Source organism: Suillus subalutaceus (genome assembly GCF_016647625.1).
Source record: "Suillus subalutaceus strain FC151 chromosome Unknown DFJ58scaffold_72, whole genome shotgun sequence".
NCBI classification, from domain to species: Eukaryota; Fungi; Basidiomycota; class Agaricomycetes; order Boletales; family Suillaceae; genus Suillus; species Suillus subalutaceus.
This window is the reverse complement of record NW_024540321.1, coordinates 189216-208326: the sequence shown is the minus strand read 5'-3', so window position 1 is coordinate 208326 and position 19111 is coordinate 189216. Positions and strand designations below refer to the sequence as shown.

Genomic DNA, 19111 nt, shown 5'->3' with positions numbered 1-19111 from the left:
TGCCCTGATAAATTCGCATTCTGCTTCTCCGTGACAGTTATCTGTAAGGTGTTATTGATGCTACAATTCAAGTTGCAATGACAACCTTCGGGGCCAAGGTCACTGCCTTTGTATGAGTCCGCCAGCGGCACAAGCTCACACATCAGGCTGGATCAATGGAAAGAGCTGCAGATGGGCGGTATCCAGTTAAATGGGATACCTACTATCTCCCAAAATGATACGGTATGTGCATCCTATATTCCATAATGACTGCTCATACTTATGAGCTTCAAGTCTGTCGTAGCCGAAGCTGTATATCACTAACATCGTGCAAAGTCCCTGCCTTGCTACATAGGCCCTTGTACTCTCTTGGGGAGTCTCAGAGAAACGGACAACAAGTTCACTGCGGGCGATAGTTGGCTCCACAAGATCTGGTCTCTGATTCATGCTTTCCATACGAAATGAGGCGAATTCATTACTGTGCTAGGTCATGGAGTCATACTTCTATGTTCCTTTTTTCTATTACACATCAAATTCTGTCGGTAAATTAGAGTGATGAATTGTTGAGACGCGGTTAAGCTGTCTTCTCCCGGTACGAAATTGAGCTGCGGACGGCGACGATACCTACGACAGGAGTTCTGTGTGCTGAAGATACGGGCATCGAGTCTTCAAGTTGACTGACGGATCCAAGTCCTGTGCCTCGAAAAGCAAGGTTTGCCCGCTGTGGAACATTCTACCATCATGTTTACTAGTAAACGTGCACCATCTCTTTTGGTGAATCTATGGTCGAACATACTTGCTCCATCAATCACAAGCCTATAGCACTACACTATGACTCCGATCTTGCTGCGTAAAAACGACGGCAAAAATGAACGTAATTCCAGATTATCAACATTAATACAACGAGGTGAACGATAGACCGTCCAACAAAATCAAATACCCACCACACCGCATACTTGTCCCGCAAGTAATCTAACCCTCCAAGATTCCCATTTCCCTCCACCTCTCCCAAAGCATGCCAACGCCAACAGGTGAGTTAGCAGCACCCTTCACATCTTTGATGTCTAACAGTTCATATTCTCGCCCAAATGCGAGAAAATGGGCAAAGAGGGAGTTGAAATGAGGCTCTGAACGGAGATGAAGGATTTGAGGATAATGCGCGTGGTAGATGTGTGCGAATACGCGAAGGAGTTGACGGTAGACGTGTTTGACGGTCGAGGGGAATGATTGAGGGAAGTCGTGTCCTGTACGAACGATTATAGAGGGAGGTGAAGCTAAGTAAGAAGGCACTCACCAGACTTTGTGGGGAAAACGTTTTCATCGTCGAGAAGGTTTTGAATCCATGTCATGACATAGTCGATGTAGGTGGGCGCAGCAAGGTGGACGCTCTTGCGATCTTGATTGATCCATGTGTAGTTAAGACTGCAACACATTATGAACGAACGCGCTCGGAACAGGGAGACACGTACTTTTGCCCAGCAGACATAGTCGGACATGATTGCTGCGTACAACACTCTGATATGACGCCATAAAACTCGTTGAGATTGGTGTAAAAGTCGAACACTAACGCGGTATTTGAGACAGTTTGGTAAAGTGAGACTGATAGACATACCATTGACGGCTACCCATTCCATGATGTCGACATACTTTGGAAGAACGACGATGGTTTTGAAGTTGCCTTTGACGAGTGCTGCCTCTACAAACGGGCTACACAAATAAAGAGGTTTTTGGATGCTAGTTGTGACTGGAGACGAAGGTACAGGTGGGGGTGGCATGTCAGACGAGAACGTCGAAGAGGTTGGTGTAGGCGAACGCTTTGGTCCGCGCGGTGTACGCGACATGGAACGACTGGAATGAATTGTTAGATGGTTTTACAACTCTTACCATGAGCTCACCCTATTGAATTGAAGAAAGACATGATAAACGAAAGTTCAAAGAAGGACGATCAGTACTTGACGATCGCGAGTAGTAAAGACTCAAGAGTAGAACTATCTTATCCCAAAAAGGAAGTTAAGTATGTTACAGTGGCGTGGGAGTCTACAGCAGGCCTTACATTGTCTGCAATTTCATTCAAAGCCTTGCAAGGCTCCGGTCATCGTCTCTCTCCATATTACATGGTGGGCACAAGGCGAAAAAGCAAGGCTGCCGCAGCCGCAGCCACTCAGCACGACTACGATGGTGCATCAACTCAAGGAACAGACGAGTTCAGCCATCCGCAACCATTCAGCGTCTCACTACCTATCGACATCGATGTTGAAGCACTTTCAAGCTTGATACCAGATGTCTCATTTGCCACCCCAACCCCTGAAACAATAGTATCTGTGTACAGATTGCTCCTTGCACAAGTCACCGAAACCAATGCCACTCAGAGAGACCTAGAGGAGGCGAGAGCAGAGGTCGAACGGAGGGAAGTGGAACTAGACCAGGCTTATCAAGATGCGGAGAACAAGACGAACAGTCTTGAAACTTCTTTCGAAAATGTCCAGAGCCAACTCACAGTCACGAGGCAAGAAAAGGAGCAGCTTGGTAGGTACAGTTCTACCGTTAGTGCATTCCAAGCTTATATTCCCCGCAGCTGCATCGAAAAGTAGCCTAGAAGCGCAGCTATTAAATTTCAGCACTTCGCAGTCCACTTCGTCGACCGAACTCGACCAATTGAAGCATCGCGTCGAGGACGCTGAACGCGAAAAACGTGACCTTATGGGTGTGGTAAATAGGTTGAAGGAAGATGCAACGCAGCGCGACGGTGCGTTATTCGCATTTCTTTCATGAATCCATAGTTCATATTTCGTAGATGAGGTGCAAAACTTGCGCAATAGCCTCCGACAGGCACGTCAAGAACACCAAACACAGGAGACTCAAGTGCGCGAGCTTCGCTCATCAGAAACGTCCAACAAGGCATGTATACTCTCTGCCTGAAAACTAGTGCCCTTTCATCTAATGCACCTTTAGTTCAAGATCGACTCCCTCACGCAGCAACTCCAGCTTGCACAGTCCGAAGTCGAGCGAGCAACCGCCGAATTATCATCCAAAATCGAAGAACACGCCAAGTACCGACGCACGAAACATGCCGAGTTCGCAACTCTGCAAGCCGCTCACGACTCACTCACCCAGCAACACTCAGCATCGGAGAGCGCGTTTAAAGCTCTCCAAAGCGCGCATTCATCTCAAGCACACCAGCTCACGCAGGCTCTTGCACGCGTGCAGGATCTGACTGGACAGCTCGCAGAACAGGAAGCAGCGTTCACTAGTGAAGCATCTGGGCTTCGACGACTCGTAAACATTATGGAAGAGCGCGAGAAGCAGGCGAAGGACATTGTTGAAGGCATTGAACGCGAATGGGCAGGTGTCGGAGAACGTGCCGAGCGACGCGAGGCAGCTCTGCACGCTGAAGTCGAGAAGGAGAAACGGGCCCGAGCGGAAGCAGAGCGAAAGGTTGATCAACTTGAAACAGTTCTTGAGCGCATGAATCGTGGTGAATTGCCCGTCGCCTCCCGCGGATCACCCGTTCCAGGAACCCCAGCCACCCCTGCTCGTAATTCTGCTCAAGCGGCCGGAATGGAGGGTATGCTTGGTTTGAGCCCGACGGTCGCAATGGTCAGCAGGGCACAGAAGACCGGCAAGACGTTTACCGAGGTCTATGCCGACTATGTTCGCTTGCAGGATGAATTTGCGAAGAAGTCATCCGAGTATGATCACATGGACAGAACTCTTTCTGCAGTGTTGGCTCAGATTGAAGAACGGGTAAGTTGCATTCCCATATCGTCAAAATGATAGTCTGATCCGTCTGTCCAGGCTCCCATTCTATCACAGCAACGCGAAGAGTACGACCGCCTACAATCCGAAGCCGCACAACTTGCCTCACAGCTCTCGACCGCACTCGCCGAACGTGAAGCTAACTCAAACGCATTCCAAGAAGCCTCGCAAAAATTGAAGAAGTCTCACTCAGAGAATGAACTTTTGCAACGACAGCTCGATGATCTCGGTCGGCAAGTTCAAATTCTGCTTAAGGAACTCGGGAGGCGCACAGACCCGTCTTTGCCCACGGATGCTGAGATGGAAGAAATGGAGCCCCTACCAGCCGAAAACATTGATGCAGTCATCACGAATAACCTCGTACTCTTCCGCAGTATTGGTGGGCTGCAAGAGCAGAACCAGAAGCTACTCAAGATTGTACGCGAGCTCGGCTCCAAAATGGAGGCGGAGGAGCGTGAGTACCGCGAGGCGCTTGAACAAGAGCAAAGTGAAGCTGTGAGAGAGGCGCACGAGGCGATTCAAGATCTGGCCGCACAGCTTGAGAGACAGAAGAAGAGCAGCGATATGACAATCCAGGCGTACATGAAGGAACGAGATGCGATGAAAGCCATGCTTGCGCGGGCTGAGCGCTCGGGACTGCATGCGGGCGTCAACGGCGACATCAACGGCGTTGCTGGTCCTATCAAGAACAATCTGGCTGCGGAACTTGAAGACGTGCAAGCTCAGTTCGAGGCTTATAAAACTGAGATGGGCACAGATTCTGTGAAGCTTCGAGAGGAGTTACAGCAAGCGCATCGCGATCTCAATCAGGTCAACGTTACGCTTGCCAAGGCCAATGCCAAGATCGAATATCTCACTGGTAAGCACTTTCAGTTTGTTCGTGCTTTCGGTCGTCTAATTTTTTTTTTCATTCAAGACCGTCATCGCATGAGCCAAGACGAAGCATCGCTACATACCCGCGATCTCGACTCCTTGACCAAGCGCAATCAACAACTCTACGATCAATATATCCGAATTGATATCGAGTGTAACCGAGCCCAGCAGGAGTTATCCGAGGCTAACAGTCGTGTCGAGCAGTTGCGCAATGAGAATGCCAACCTGCGTGCAGAGAAGAAAATATGGGAGGTGCGTTTTGCAATGTTTACGAGAAACGTGATGTTGAGTATTGTCATTTCAAGTCTATCCAAGTTCGCCTGGTGCAAGAGAACAAGACCCTTTCAGTGGAACGGTCTCACCTAGCTGACCTTATGGCCAATGTGCAGAGGATGCATGGCGACCTTGAACGATCGGGAGAAAATGACCGCCGGCGTCTGGAGAACCAGATCCAGACAATGGATGACCAGATGTGTGTTATCTGAATGTACCCTCCCGATGTTGCGAAAGGCTAATTGACTACCACAGGAAAGATATGAAGGTTCAACTCTCGCAGGAGCGCGACGCAGTCCGCCATGTCACGCTTCAGAAGGATATCGACTTGAAGGACCTGCAAACCCGCCTGGACAAGACGGTATGCTTCACTTTTTCATGGAGATATGCCGGTTCTTATACTTTGCAGACCGAACAACTATCTCAAGTTCGGGAGTCTCTCGTCGGTGCAGAAACCAGCAAAGTCCACCTCCAAGAGCGCGTTGACCAGCTTACACGCCAGCTACAAGGTAACGAGGAGAAGCTTGCCGTGTACGAACGTCGCCCATCGGTTGCCAATGGCGCTGCTCCTGCTACTGAGCAAGACCTTCCACGTGAACAGCGACTCGAGCAGGAAGTTGCGGAATTGCGGTTGGTGTGCAAGCACTATGTTTGTGGCACCATGCTGAATAAATTCATTCTAGGTCTGCTTTGAAAGTCGCTCAAGTCGATCTTACAGCTGCCCGTAGTCACATGCAGCAATTCCAAGAAATCTCTCAAGCAAACGAGGCTGCTCTGTCCGCACTGAATGCTACGCATGATCAATACAAGACTGAAACTGAGGCGCAGATTTCGAAGAACGAGGTGGGGTCTTCTCCAATTTCCAGAACTTTGATTCTCAAACCGCTTTTTACAGCTGGAGTACAAGGCCCTGCAAGATAAACTGCGCAGCGTTGAGGATGATGTGCGACAGTCTGCCGACAAGTTCTCTGAACTTCAACGCACATTCGAGTCGGAGCGACTAGTCTGGACTAATGACAAGAAGATCTTGGAGGATACTATCGTCGACTTGAGCACCTCTGAGAAGACTTCTGAAACTGACCGCACCACTCGCGAGAGTGAAGTTCGCCAACAGGAGGAAAGAGCCCTTGTAAGTTGTCATTATTCTGTCATTATCCTCGTTCTTAGTCTTTCCAGGCTGCAGAAGATAGATACTCGCGTGAAGTGATCGTCCATGCTGAGTCAATCAAGACCATCGAGACCCTCAAACAACAACTATCCGTCGCTCAAGCTACCTCCAGGGAGAACCTGTCAGAAGCTGCTAATGCCCAAGCTAAACTAGCGGCATCGGAGGGCAGCTGGAAGCAGCAAAAAGAAGCTTTGGACAAGGAAATTGCTGATCTCAACGCACGGTGGGTCCCTGATTGGATGCCAATCGGTTCTTAAATCTGATTTGAATACAGGTCCAAGGATCTGTCCGCACAGAATACTCTTCTTCATCAACATCTCGAGACTGTCAGCACCCAAGCTACGCGTATTCGTCAGGCTGCTGATTCCTCCGCTACGGAGGGCACTTCTGGTGACGCAGATGTTGGTGGCGATGTGGATACTAAGGTTTCAGAGCTCAGATCTGTTGTGGCTTACCTGCGCAAGGAGAAAGAGATAGTTGATCTCCAGCTTGAGCTCAGTAAACAGGAGAACGTCCGTTTGAAGGCTCAGATCGAGCATCTGACTCAGAGCTTGCAAGAGACCAGAGCAACCCTTGCTGAGGTACGTTTGTTAGTATTCGATGTTGTTGATAATGAATGACACTGGCATCAGGAACGGGAACGGGCGATGGAGGCGGCGACTTCGGATGCTCAGCACGCTGAGATGTTGGAGAGGATCAACCAGTTCAACATTCTTCGAGAAAGCAACGCCACCCTCCGCGCTGACTGCGAGACTTATGCTAAACGCTCTCGCGAGCTCGATGCGAAACTGCAGGCATTATCTACAGAGCTTGAACCTGTCAAGGAAAAGGCTCGTGTGGCACAGGCAGAGCTGCAAGCCAGAGATGCGCAGATCACACGTCTCGAGGGAGAGAGCCGCCGTTGGCAAGAACGTAACGCACAGTTACTGAGCAAAGTTAGCGTTCAGAACCCTTTATCTTTATTCAAGCTGACGTGGCTTGATAGTATGATCGTACTGACCCCGCTGAGATCCAAACGCTGAAAGACGAAATCGAAACCCTGAAAACTCAGAAGGCTGATGCGCATAAATTGGTTGCAGAACGTGACGAGCGAGCAAACGCTATCCAATCCCGAGTACGTATTTTCTTTTCAAACGATAATGCTGTTCTGACCAGTCTCAAGCTCTCGGCTCTCGAGGCTAACTTCAGAAGCCACAAAGAGAGCAATAGGACAAGTGTAGACAAGTTCAAACATAGCCTTGGGTTACTGAACGGTGAGAAGTCTCAACTCAACGCCACTGTCAGTGAGCTTGAGGGCAAGATCAAAACCCTGACCGCCGAACGAGACGCATTGCGCACCACCTCGGCACCTGATACGTCGCAGCAGTTGAACACCCAGTTGGAGACGCTACGGAAAGAGAAGGTCGCTTTGGAGCAAGCGTTAGCCAATGAGAGAGCTACGAAAATACAGGCGCCTGTCGAAGGTTCATTAGATCAAACTGCACTCATTGTATGCTTTTCTCGTCAGTCCGAGTTTCGTTACTTACCTCGTTCGTCTAGACTTCCCTCAGGGAGGAAAGAGATAAGCTTTTGGCAGAAAATGAGGCTCTGAGCAAAGCTGGGTCCTCTACTCTGCCTTCTGATACTGCACGGTTGTGGGAGTCGGAAAAGCTTGAGCTCTTAAAGGCGCGGGACGAGGCATTGGCGCGTGCTAGTGTTGGTCACTTGGTTTGACTGTGCGAAGCTAGACTGACGACTTTTTTCCAGGCCGCAGACGATTTGGCGAAAAAGGCGTCCGATGAAGTCAGGAGCGTCCGCCAATCCAATGAAAAATTTCAAACTAGAATTCAGGAAATGAGAGAGAAGGCCAAGAGTGAAATAACTGCCGGCGGTGCTTCTGTAAATACCGAGGAACTCTCGAAGAAGCATGTCCAAGAACTGGAGGCTCTGCGAGTTCAACTGACTGCCCAGCACGAGGCGGCCCTCAAGGTGGCAGTAGACGCTGCCACTAAAGCTGCTAAAACGGAGGCTGCCACTTCTCCCTCCGATGAGTCAACAAAAGCCGCTATTGCCGCTGCCATCGCTGCTCATGACGCAGAGCTCCGAGAACGACGTAGCTCAGAATTGGATGCAGCGGTCGAGCGGGGTAGATTGGAATCGCAGGCAAAGACCAAAATCAAAGATGGTCAACTTGTTCGATCTCAGGCCAAGCTTAAGGATCTGGAAGCGCAAGTGTTGGAGTGGCGAAAGGCTGGTTTGATCCCCGAGGCTCCGCCACCGCAAACGCCCACAGCATCGACCTCCAAGGTGCCACCCCCAACTACTGCTACAGTTTCTACTTCACAACCAGCCACGGCTTCCACTCAGGCAGCAACTGCACCAAAGTACAATAGCTGTGAAGCCTGTCGCCGCAGCCCCAGCAGGTCAACCTGCAGCTGCTAGTGGTGAAAAGCCACCCACCAGTGGTGCGGTCCCACTTGGTATACCCAGAGGTGGCCGAGGCAGAATTGCTCCGCGCGGCACTGTGAGAGGAGGCATCAATACCCGAGGTGCGGCTCCTGGTCGGGGTGGCGCTCCACCTCCTATTCCACCCCCTACTGCAGCTACCTCCGGTACTACAGGGATATCTATCATTGGCGCAGCTAGCAAACGTAGTCGAGAAGAAGATTTGGCCGCGGACGATTCTCTGGCGAAGCGGCTGAAGCCTGCAGCGGAGACCACCGCACCAAAACCCCCTGTTACTCTCCGTCGCCCGCCTCCATCATAGCCAGACCCGCAGTAGTGTATGTGATACCATGACTCCTCATATTGTATCAATATTTCATCTGTCGATTCACAATTACTATTACATCCTGTTTGTCATGTGCAGAAATTCTGGTCATGTAGGTAAGCCGAGCGCATCGCGCTCAACGGAACTACTTCGAGCAATCAAGATACTTGTCAGTTGCCTCCACCAGTCTCCTCCATCGTCCTCCATTCCAGCTCTTCACTTCTTCCCACTCCTCATTCTCATAGCAATACCGTATCCAATTGTATAGTCCCGCAACCATGAAGTCAGCAAAACATGGTGTATCCCCCAATATGAATTGACCGCTGCTAGTCGCATACCACCCGTCCATGGTATTGCATCCAGCACGTAGTGCATTCCACTGTTCCTCTCTCTTCTCGGGCGTTGCAAACTGCTCCCATGGAATCCCAAATTGCTCCTCACGAATGCGAATATAATACGCCTTGCTACCGGGTTTGAGCTTCTGAGCACCTCTAAAGCAGGCCAGCAAGAAGGTGCCATTTAAGGCGTTAAAGAACGCGGTTCGAAAGACGTGCACCAGCGCGGCTGTGCCATGTGGCAGTACTTTCGGTGTGTCAGGGTATTGCTCATCAAGGTACTGTGCAATCGCAAAGGAGTCTGTAATAAACCTATTCGTATTGGGATCCATGATGACAGGGAGCGTGCACACGGGTGTTAGGGTTCCCTTGATGCTATACGAGGTGGTGGGCACAAGAGAATGCTGCTCGTAGAATGGCTTGATCTCCGGGAACTCGAGCCAGACAGTCTGGAAGGGTAGACCCTTGAAGGTGAGACAATATCTATGATATGTCAATGACGAAGAGGAACTCCTAAGGGAGGTAACATGCCTTGTGTTCATCGTATTTGCAGACCATGGTTCATTCTGCACGATGTTGGGGATATCATAGAAGATAATGGGTTTAAGCCCTGTCATCGACATTGTTTCTACGATGTCCGCGTAAAGTAGTACGGGGTTGGGTTTTGCCAGTACTTGACGTACAAAGCAAAGCTCTTAGCGCTATATAGCTAGGGAAAGCTGTCCGCCGCCCATGGAATGGGGATCGATCATCACGCCGCATGGTAACCAATTGTGTTCAACACCACGCTAGCTGTGCACTGGTGGTAATGTTAAAACAGTGATTATCCTTATTTTGCGCGGTTACTGGTAAATATCAGTACAAAGAATATTTGATTACAATCTAGATAAAATCCAAGACAGATTGAGGAACAAACAGATGAAGATAATGAAGATCACAAAGAAGATCACAAAAGAAGAGGCAGATAGCGAAACAGAACAAAGCGGAAGAAGAGACAAGAGAACACGAGGCCGGTGCCAGTGTTTTTTGGGGTAGTCCCCCTCGTGACTGAACAGGGCCGGGTCACAGCATCAGGCCTTCAGGTGTCACCCGTCCTGGGACAGTCCGAGTCATAGGCGCTTCGTGACCCTGTACATTAGTTCGTGTTCTGTTCTGTGCACACCCGCTGTTTTTGTATCATTTGTATTACTAGTACTACGACCTAATTATAACCTAACTACATGCTGCAATGCATCCGTGAAGCGACATGCCTCCTGCCAGTGGACACTCAGTGCTGCTTCCCGAGCCTCCCATCAACCTCTCCGTCGGCCGCCTCCGAGTCCATCATAGCCGGACCCGCAGTAGTGTATGTCATACAGACTTGTGTCCTACTATGACTCCACATATTATATCAATATTTCATTTGTCGATTCACAATTATTATTACATCCTGTTTATCATGTGCAGAAATTCTGGTCATGTAGGTAAGCCGAGCGCATCACGCTCAACGGAACTACTTCGAACAATCAAGATACTTGTCAGTTGCCTCCACCAGTCTCCCTCCATCGTCCTCCATTCCAGCTCTTGACTTCTTCCCACTCCTCATTCTCAAAGCAATACCGTATGTAATTGCATAGTCCCGCAACCATGAAGTCAGCAAAACACGGAGTATCTCCCAATATGAATTGACCGCTGCTCGTTGCATACCACCCGTCCATAGTATTGTATGCAACACGTAGTGCATCCCACTGCTCCTCTCTCTTCTCGTGCATTGCAAACTGCTCCCATGGAATCCCGAATCGCTCCTCGCAAGTGCGAATGTAATACTCCTTGCTCTCGGGATTGAGCTTCTGAGCACCTCTAAAGCCGGCCAGTAAAGAGGTGCCCTTTACTGCGTTATAGAACGCGGTTTGAAAGACGTGCACCAGAGCGGCTGTGCCATTTGGCAGTACTTTCGGTGTGTCGGGGTATTGCTCATCAAGGTACTGTGCAATCGCAAAGGAGTCTTTAATCAACCTATCCGTATGGGATCAATGATGATAGGGAGCGTGCACAAGGGTGTTGGAGTTCCCTTGATGCTATACGAGGTGGTGGGTACAAGAGAATGCTGCTCGTAGAATGGCCTGATCTCTGGGAACTCGAGCCAGACGGTCTGGAAGGGCAGACCCTTGAAGGTGAGACAATATCTATGACATGTCAACGACGAAGAAGAACTCCTGAGGGAAGTAACGTGCCTTGTGTTCATCGTATTTGGAGACCAAGGTTCATTCTGCACGACGTTGGGGATGTCATAGAAGATAATGGGTTTAAGCCCTGGCATCGACATTGTTTCTACGATACCCGCGTACAATAACACGGGGTCGGGTTTTGCTAGTATTTGATGCACAAAGCAAAGCTCTTAGCGCTATATAGCTGGGGAAAGCTGTCCGCCGCTCCATGGAAAGGACCGGTTTAGCGAGACTTACTAATATACTGCAGGGCGCAAGTACTTGGAGGCTCCCTCAGATTATTTCCACAGTATTAACCATTTCGTCATTGATATCATCAGTCACCAGCGAGGTCACCACACCCAAGTGGTACCCGGGGGTATATTCTATATGTACACGACGAGGGGTAGTGGACTATCACGATCTCTGTTGGATGCGAGCAGAACGACGAGGGCCCGCGGATGACTGGATGGTGGGTGGAGGATGTGCCAATCTCGACGATGATGCCATGGCCCATGGGGATCAATCATCACGGTAACCAATTGAAGAAGAAGCAGGTAGCGAAACAGAACAAAGTGGAAGAAGAAGATAAGATCTATCATAGTCAAGAGTTGCGTCGAGGCCGGTGCCAGTCCCTCAGGGAACAGGGCCGGGTCACAGCATCAGGTGTGACCGGTCACCTACAGTCACAGGCGCTTCGTGACCATCATGATATTCCATGCCTGTACATTAGCTCGTGTTCTGTGCACACCCGCTGTTTATCATTGCTTTTTATCATTTTCTGTATTACTACGACCTAATTACAACCTAACTACATGCTGCAATGCATCCGTGAAGCCTTTCGCACTAGGACATACCTCCTGGACACTCAGTGATGCTTCCTGAGCCTCCCATCAACCCCGCACTTCTACAGGGGGGCAGCGTGTCATCAGATCTGGTCCTGGGCTATGGAGGGACTGCGACTGATGCAGAAACCAATGTCCTGGTGTCCTCTGGCACAAAAACACTTGCGGAACAGGCCGCCCACACACCACCAATTCCTGCCACTCTAGCTCGAGGCTCCTGGACGAACTCTATGGAGTTACTATGAACCTCCCCACGCCCATCCAGTGCGATAATCAAGCAGTCATCGCTCTAGCGCCTAACAATAAGTTCCACTCGCGGACCAAGCACATTAACTTTCATTTTCATTTTGTCTGTATCCATGTAAAGAACGGCACGTTCTCACTTGTCTACTACTCCCTGGACAACAACATGCAGATGCCTTCACGAAACCCTTATCTCGTCCCTGCCTTCAGAAACTGCACGCTCTGATGAGCCTAGGTTGCATTCAAGGGGGAGTGTCGGATTTGATGGATTCAGGAGCGAAGACCAACGAAGAGAAATGAGGATGAGAGTTACGAGTGCAACCGCACGATGTCTTGACGTCAGCCATTATTCAGTATGTTCGAAATTTTGTTCTTACTCTAATTACATATAAAGCTACGAGAATCCCCGTTTGAATGTCTCGGTTCTTATCCAAGATCGAGATGTCAGCCTTTATGTTCCCTTCTATATACTATAGCGAACTAACATCAACGGGTAGAATATATTTGTCTTCACATCTCCTTCTCTCGTTCCCCTCGCTGCTGATCACCAGAGAAGTGGCTGAAGCCTGCAGCGGAAACCACCACAGCACCTGTTACTCTCCATCGCCCGCCTCCATCATACTATTACTCTAGATGTCGTATCAATATTTCACTTGTCGGTTCACAATTATTATTACATCCTGTTTATCATGTGCATTCTGGTATGTAGGTAAGCCGATCACATCACGCTCAACAGAACTACTTCGAACAATCAAGATACCTGTCAGTCTCCTCCACCAGTCTCCTCCATCGTCCTCCATTCCAGCTCTTCACTTCTTCCCACTCCTCATTCTTAAAGCAGTACCGTATCCAATTGTATAGTCCCGCAACCATGAAGTCAGCAAAACACGGAGTATCCCCCAACATGAATTGACCGCTGCTAGTCGCATACCACCCATCCATGGTATTGCATCCAGTACGCAGTGCATTCCACTGTTCCTCTCTCTTCTCTAGTGTTGCAAACTGCTCCCATGGAATCCCGAATCGCTCCTCACGGGTGCGCATATAATATTCCTTGCTCTCGGGATTGAGCTTCTGAGCACCTCTAAAACTGCCCAGCAAGCCGATGCCCTCTATGGCGCTATAGAACGCAGTGTGAAAGACGTGTACCAGCGCAGCTGTGTTATTTGGCAGTACTTTCGGTGTATCGGGGTATTGCTCATCAAGGTACTGTGCAATCGCAAAGGAGTCTGTAATAAACCTATTTGTATTGGGATCCATGATGATAGGGAGCGTGCACACGGGTGTTGGGGTTCCCTTGATGTTACGCAAGGTGGTGGGCACAAGAGAATGCTGCTCGTAGAATGGCTTGATCTCCGGGTACTCGAGCCAGACGGTTTGGAAGGGTAGACCCTTGAAGGTGAGACAATATCTATGGCATATCAACGACGAAGAGGAACTCCTGAGGCGGGCAACATACCTTGTTTTCATCGTATTTGGAGACCATGGTTCACTCTGCACGATGCTGGGAATGTCATAGAAGATAATAGGTTTGAGGTCTGGCATCGACATTGCTTCCACTATCTATCAATCCGCGTAAAGTAGCACCCGGGTTTTGCCAATACTTGATGTACAAAGCAAAGCTCTTAGCTCTTAAAGAAAGCTGTCCGCAGCCCCGAAGAATGTAGATTATCGATCATCAATCAATCATCATGGTATCGAATGTTACCAAGAGTGGGGTTGGAGTTACATAAATTGAACGTTGAAATTGACCACTGGCCTACCAATTGTAGTAAATATTATGTATTAGATATTTAATTATTATTTCTAGGACAGTGGCTCTGATCTTACAACCACAGTGGAAGCAATGCGAGACTCATAGTGATCCCTGGCGGGAGGTGGTGAATGTCCTGCTCAGCTGCAAGTCTCGTATCAAAAGCCTGGTACTTACGTGGTATGTGGAGGACGCAACAGAAAACTCACACTCTAGATGGTCGAAGACATAATAGCCCCTGACCAATAGGTGACAGACAGGCTAGACTCGACGTCCTGGGGTGGCACATCATGGTCTGACCTCGACGTTGCACGTTCGACTGCTCGTATGACTTTACTCACAGGACTGTCACAGCTCATGCTACAAAGCCATCTGGTAATGATGGAATAGGTAAAACTTGTGTTTTTGTCATGCACACTGGCAGGGTACTTAGTAGTAGTAGTACTGAAAAAAGTACTTGTATTGGTCTTCCCATCCTTCTCTTCCATCAACATCATCTAGCACTCATCTCCCCCACCTGTCCTTGGCTTGTCGCTTCTGGAACTTGATTTCTCAACACCGCCTGCCAGAAAATGAGTCCATGTCACAAGGGCGGCCGAACCGCGGTTTCTTTGCATGTTGTGCTCGGTCAACCTCGCCTATGCAGCCCGTAACGAGTACCACAGGAGCGAAGCTCCATACAGGGGAATAAGAAGAGCAAATCAACCAGAATGTTAATGTAAGTAATTGATCAACTTTCGCACACTACTTAATACTTCAACACGATGGGTATCAGTGTTCTGGGAATGCTCCGCTTGGCAGGAGAAATAATAGCAAGGATAGCATACACAGAACTATATAAATCACACATTCCTCTTCCTGAATACAATCCAAAGGTGTCAGCCGCATGTAAGTAGGAAAAAATAAGTATTGTAAAATTGCTAGTGCAGCGCAACCACATCATTCATACCGACGAACTCTCAAAGGTACCCCAATACCATCCTCTCCAACAACCCGCGGACGGGGTAAAATCCCCCTCACAACTTCGACTGGGATGTCAGGTCCATCCCGCATCTCAAACACGAAGCTCTTCACCAGAACCGATAAAACCGTCTGTATCGCAGTGAATAACGTCCAGACTAGCTGATTCGAATCACTCACCTTGAATTCCGAGATCGCAAAATCTTTGCCAAGACACGTCCTCGGGCCGTCGACGAATGTCAGCAGATGCCTATGACCCTGGACTTCCTTGGCCTTCCCACTGATCCCGTCTTCAGTCAGCCAACGATCAGGCTTGAATTCCTTTGCATCTGGTCCCCAGATGGCCGAAGAGCGATTGATCGCTGCGCCTGATATCGTGATCAATGTCCCTTTCGCTATACATATACTGTCCGTCATTTCCCCAGACTCCATGCGCACAGGTTCGCTCAAGGGAATGACGTCATCTGCCGCTGCCTGTAGACCTATTGTGAGTGTCTATTGAATCACATGTAGACAGGCACACTCACAAGCCGAGTGAACTCACCCACCGGAGGGTGGAGTCGTAGAATTTCATGGACAACGGCATCCAAGTATGGGAGATTGGCCTTTAATTGGTCATATGTCGGATCGGCACCAAATGCAAACAGCTCCTCTCTGAGTCTGGTTTGGACATCGGAGTGTCGCGATAGCTCGATCAGCGCCCACTGATCATAACATTAATAGCGTGCACAGACATTATCGCACAGTAGGCTTACCGTAAGACTGACTGTCGATGAAAAGTCAGCTAATATGATGGCAGGGGACAAAAAATGAACCCACTAGACGTCGTCTCATAACCTGCCACAAGCAAGACCTTCATCTGCAGGATATCAGCTTGCAATTCAATGCTGTCATACATAATTTCCACGGACCTGAGCCACTACTTCCTCCTTCGACATATGAAGCTCGGCATCTTGGCCTTCGGATTTAACTTATCGCAGCGTTAATCGGGAGAATACGATGAATCTCTTGGAGAGCTTACTCAACGATCCAATGATAGACTTCTCCTCGTCTTTCCCACTCATATTCACATCCTTCTCCCGGCGGCTACGGATCAATAAGTCGTTGGATATTTCTTCCATGACTACGCCGAGTTTCTTGACCAGATTCCTCCGCTTGTTGGGGATCTTTGTAATGATAGGAAACGCTGATGCGAGCAGGAGAAGAACATGGTTCACTGCTGAAGCCTTTTGGTTGTTTCCGAAAGTATCAAACACTTCGGTTACGCTGGCTCGCTTTCCATCGAGCGAGCCAAAATCATGGGAGAAACCAGCGATGCCAATCGAATCCAGACTGATGATGCGTCAGTTAGAGGCGTCAATGGCAAAATACCTTCGCGTACGATATATGATTCATCCTTTGAGTCATTGTGATTAGGAATAACACTTGACAAGCCAGAAAATTTACGCACCAGTTCTGAACCTCGATGACAGCGTCGCCATCTTTGCTCGATTCTATAGCAGTATCCCATGCACCTTTGGCCTGCAAAGTATCAAGATCAGAGATGCTACATTGCCCACGTTGCAAATCCTTACCTTGTATGCTGAGTCATAAAACACTGATGTGAGTTTCCGAATCGCTGCATTGCTGAATGCTGGTGTGAGGGCCTTCCGCTGCCTAATTTGCAGGTAGCAGATAAGTCGCTAGCGCGAGGACAAGAACTCAACAGTACCTCCTGTGGGCTTCACCCTGAGACCATAACAGCCCTCTGCCGACCTGACAAGAGATGTCAGAAAGACAAGGTAAGATGATGATATTCACATACTGATGACTCCAAAAGCGCCAACGAAAGGGGCGTCTGCACATATGTCCATGTCTCTCGGGCGTAGAAATGTGCTATAGCTCTTGGATCGCACAGCACGATTCTAGTCTGTCCGAGGACGCTCGGAATCATATACGCGACCCCATATTCCATCGCCCAACGTTCATACATTCCACCACTATCTTTAGATGAGGCGACGTCGTGCGAAACGCCGTATATAAAGCTGGTGCGAGGCGGACCCCGCAGTTGAGTTGTCTTCAGTCGCCAGCGAAGGGCCTTTAAGACTTTGACGAGAGCCCATAATGCAACAAATGAACATGCGACATTGAATGCACCAACCGAGCGTACAATTGTCCAGAGACTGAATGGAGAGGATACAGAGATAACCTTCATAGTTGTGTTGGATTCGAGGATCTATTAGGAGATTTATAGCCGTTTCTGTGACAGCGGCATGGCTACGAAGTCCAACGGCTTTGACATGACTGTCGACTGCGGGAGCCCGGTGGCGTTATTTTTCGTCAGCAAGGATTATTCATAGAAGCCGATACTTGCACGCTAAAATTGTCAAACACTACTTGGACCTCCGTGGGCGGGCCAGTCAATCTGCAACAATGAAGAAGATCCCATATGGTGCAAATATTGAGCGGGAGCCTATTCAAGCTTGAACATGATACGTCTGGCTGAATGTTGCAAGTACGCGTCTCGCGCAGCCTTGTCACCATGAGGAGATAAGTGCCGTTAAGTTTGTGCCCCTGGCAATACTACGGCCACGTCTGGCCACAGCATGTCCGAGACATACGCGGGAGAAAGTGGGATAAAGTGAACGATAAACACACAAGGTGGTCAGGCGCTCCAGCTTTGGTGGATTTGGGATGGATTTCAACAGGTCAAGCGGCAACATTTGGCAATGAGTGTCGGACTTTCAAACATGCATGATATCATATGTAATTTTACGAAGGCATAGGCTACCACCGTGGGAGTCGGGAATAGTCTCTACTGACCCAGTTTCAACTTTCCACAGTCTCCATCGACCTATCATTTGTGTCATCTCCGCACGGCGCAGACTGCCATGATGGTGACCGATGACATATGGAGATGCAGATTGGAATTATTAAACTCCTAGACAACCATTAATCTGTGTTAACTATGGCCCCGGAGTGCCCCATGTCAGTGTCCACTATCTATCAATTAGCGTTAGGGAAACGCACGGGTACGGGTAACACCGCGGTTCTATGCTGACGGGTTTGGAGGGTACGGGTACGGAGTAGGATAGTCGTACCCTTGAGCATACCGTGGCCATTCACCGCGGGTTGACGGTGTTTGGGCGGGTATAATATACCAAATCGGGAACCAGGCGCGCGACAGCCATTGAACACCGTGTTTGATTCTCTGTTTTTCCTTCCTCTGAGAGCTTGAGGATCACAAGTGAATGCTATACTGATTTCTGTCATGTCTTTTGTACCCCCGTGAATCATTCTAGCAATTTATTGAGCTGACACTTCGTTGCAGAGAAGCTCGAGTCACTACCATAAAGCCAAGGCAAAAACTCGAGACCAGTAAGTCCACTGAGTCGTCTCCCCATGAAAACTAAGCTCACAAAGAAGGCATCTGATGCTTCGTCTACCCAGTCACACTCATCATCTAAGTCTATCTCGTCGTCCATCTCCGAGAAGGCCAGGTCACTCAAAAAGGCTGTTGCAAAGGGTGCTAAGGCTCTGGCCCGCCCCTTGAAGAAGGTCAAGCAGTCATTTGTGTCTCGGTCTTCTCGATCGAGCCCCACAGACACCGTTGATCTTACGCGATCAAGTACTGATTCACTTGCCACTGACGATAACAAATCAACGGCAGGTGCATTCGAGCCTGATCCCGATCCTTCTGCAGATCTCGCACCATCAACAATTCGTGCCTTTCTCTGCCTCGGAGCGTGGGGCAGAAGTGATCTTCTGGTGATGGAGGACCTTTTAGCCGCTGTCAGGACTCAAAAACGGAAGCGAAATGAAGTCGAAGCAGAGGAGAATGACAAGGAAAAGTAGTACTATTTTATTTCATTGTTGTTAATACTTAATACACTCTTCTTGGTAATGTACCCGCGGTGTTCAGAGACACCGCGGTGTTTTCCATAAACCGCGACATTGACGGGTCGGTGTGTACCCGTACCCGTGAAGGGTACGGTGTTGGCGGGTGCGGGTG

General features: G+C 49.2%; 6 protein-coding genes across 6 annotated transcripts; 1 reads left to right on the top strand and 5 right to left on the bottom strand.

The window, feature by feature from the left end:
- Nucleotides 1–701: 701 nt before the first annotated feature.
- Nucleotides 702–1963, bottom strand: DFJ58DRAFT_794531 (Mob1/phocein). The gene is made up of 5 exons (XM_041390459.1): nucleotides 1875–1963; nucleotides 1592–1827; nucleotides 1449–1542; nucleotides 1274–1401; nucleotides 702–1223 (listed from the first exon to the last, which is right to left on the bottom strand). Exons 1-5 carry the CDS (start codon nucleotides 1895–1897, stop codon nucleotides 952–954), a joined length of 753 nt encoding a protein of 250 aa, XP_041242628.1. The 5' UTR covers nucleotides 1898–1963; the 3' UTR covers nucleotides 702–951.
- A 74-nt stretch (nucleotides 1964–2037) lies between these two features.
- On the top strand, nucleotides 2038–8795 carry DFJ58DRAFT_906625 (uncharacterized protein; the record flags this gene model as incomplete). The annotated part of the gene is made up of 19 exons (XM_041395019.1): nucleotides 2038–2505; nucleotides 2555–2725; nucleotides 2774–2877; nucleotides 2932–3723; nucleotides 3775–4594; nucleotides 4652–4860; nucleotides 4914–5080; nucleotides 5137–5242; nucleotides 5291–5511; nucleotides 5565–5724; nucleotides 5777–6010; nucleotides 6058–6272; nucleotides 6324–6630; nucleotides 6682–6984; nucleotides 7035–7163; nucleotides 7212–7538; nucleotides 7589–7744; nucleotides 7796–8359; nucleotides 8430–8795. The coding sequence occupies exons 1-19, from the start codon at nucleotides 2094–2096 to the stop codon at nucleotides 8793–8795; spliced, it is 5763 nt and encodes a 1920-aa protein (XP_041242627.1). The 5' UTR covers nucleotides 2038–2093.
- A 113-nt stretch (nucleotides 8796–8908) lies between these two features.
- Nucleotides 8909–9951, bottom strand: DFJ58DRAFT_794526 (uncharacterized protein). The gene is made up of 2 exons (XM_041390458.1): nucleotides 9665–9951; nucleotides 8909–9616 (listed from the first exon to the last, which is right to left on the bottom strand). The coding sequence occupies exons 1-2, from the start codon at nucleotides 9754–9756 to the stop codon at nucleotides 8944–8946; spliced, it is 765 nt and encodes a 254-aa protein (XP_041242626.1). The 5' UTR covers nucleotides 9757–9951; the 3' UTR covers nucleotides 8909–8943.
- Nucleotides 9952–10590: 639 nt separating this feature from the next.
- DFJ58DRAFT_794525 (uncharacterized protein) lies at nucleotides 10591–11545 on the bottom strand. The gene is given in 4 exon segments (XM_041390457.1): nucleotides 10591–10682; nucleotides 10702–11128; nucleotides 11197–11298; nucleotides 11347–11545. The coding sequence occupies 4 exon segments, from the start codon at nucleotides 11436–11438 to the stop codon at nucleotides 10626–10628; spliced, it is 678 nt and encodes a 225-aa protein (XP_041242625.1). The 5' UTR covers nucleotides 11439–11545; the 3' UTR covers nucleotides 10591–10625.
- Nucleotides 11546–13145: 1600 nt separating this feature from the next.
- On the bottom strand, nucleotides 13146–14136 carry DFJ58DRAFT_704618 (uncharacterized protein; the record flags this gene model as incomplete). The annotated part of the gene is made up of 2 exons (XM_041383681.1): nucleotides 13867–14136; nucleotides 13146–13818 (listed from the first exon to the last, which is right to left on the bottom strand). The coding sequence occupies exons 1-2, from the start codon at nucleotides 13956–13958 to the stop codon at nucleotides 13146–13148; spliced, it is 765 nt and encodes a 254-aa protein (XP_041242624.1). The 5' UTR covers nucleotides 13959–14136.
- Nucleotides 14137–14908: 772 nt separating this feature from the next.
- On the bottom strand, nucleotides 14909–17314 carry DFJ58DRAFT_888607 (cytochrome P450; the record flags this gene model as incomplete). Its single annotated transcript, XM_041394700.1, has 12 exons — nucleotides 14909–15252; nucleotides 15301–15594; nucleotides 15648–15824; nucleotides 15876–15886; nucleotides 15940–15979; nucleotides 16032–16090; nucleotides 16142–16452; nucleotides 16502–16516; nucleotides 16571–16641; nucleotides 16695–16776; nucleotides 16832–16875; nucleotides 16925–17314. The coding sequence occupies 12 exons, from the start codon at nucleotides 17312–17314 to the stop codon at nucleotides 15100–15102; spliced, it is 1647 nt and encodes a 548-aa protein (XP_041242623.1). The 3' UTR covers nucleotides 14909–15099.
- Nucleotides 17315–19111: the final 1797 nt, after the last annotated feature.

Bases quoted from the DNA above. Each gene is read 5' to 3' on its own strand.
- DFJ58DRAFT_794531 (XM_041390459.1), bottom strand. From the start codon at position 1,897: ATGTCTTTCTTCAATTCAATAGG. The intron at 1,543-1,591 runs GTATGTCTATCA...ATACCGCGTTAG, and splicing joins GGAATGGGTAGCCGTCAATG to TGTTCGACTTTTACACCAAT. The intron at 1,402-1,448 runs GTACGTGTCTCC...AATGTGTTGCAG, and splicing joins ACTATGTCTGCTGGGCAAAA to TCTTAACTACACATGGATCA.
- DFJ58DRAFT_794525 (XM_041390457.1), bottom strand. From the start codon at position 11,438: ATGTCGATGCCAGGGCTTAAACCCATTATCTTCTATGACATCCCCAAC. The intron at 11,299-11,346 runs GCACGTTACTTC...GACATGTCATAG, and splicing joins CCAAATACGATGAACACAAG to ATATTGTCTCACCTTCAAGG. The intron at 11,129-11,196 runs GTATAGCATCAA...CCATACGGATAG, and splicing joins TCTCTTGTACCCACCACCTC to GTTGATTAAAGACTCCTTTG.
- DFJ58DRAFT_794526 (XM_041390458.1), bottom strand. From the start codon at position 9,756: ATGTCGATGACAGGGCTTAAACCCATTATCTTCTATGATATCCCCAAC. The intron at 9,617-9,664 runs GCATGTTACCTC...GACATATCATAG, and splicing joins GCAAATACGATGAACACAAG to ATATTGTCTCACCTTCAAGG.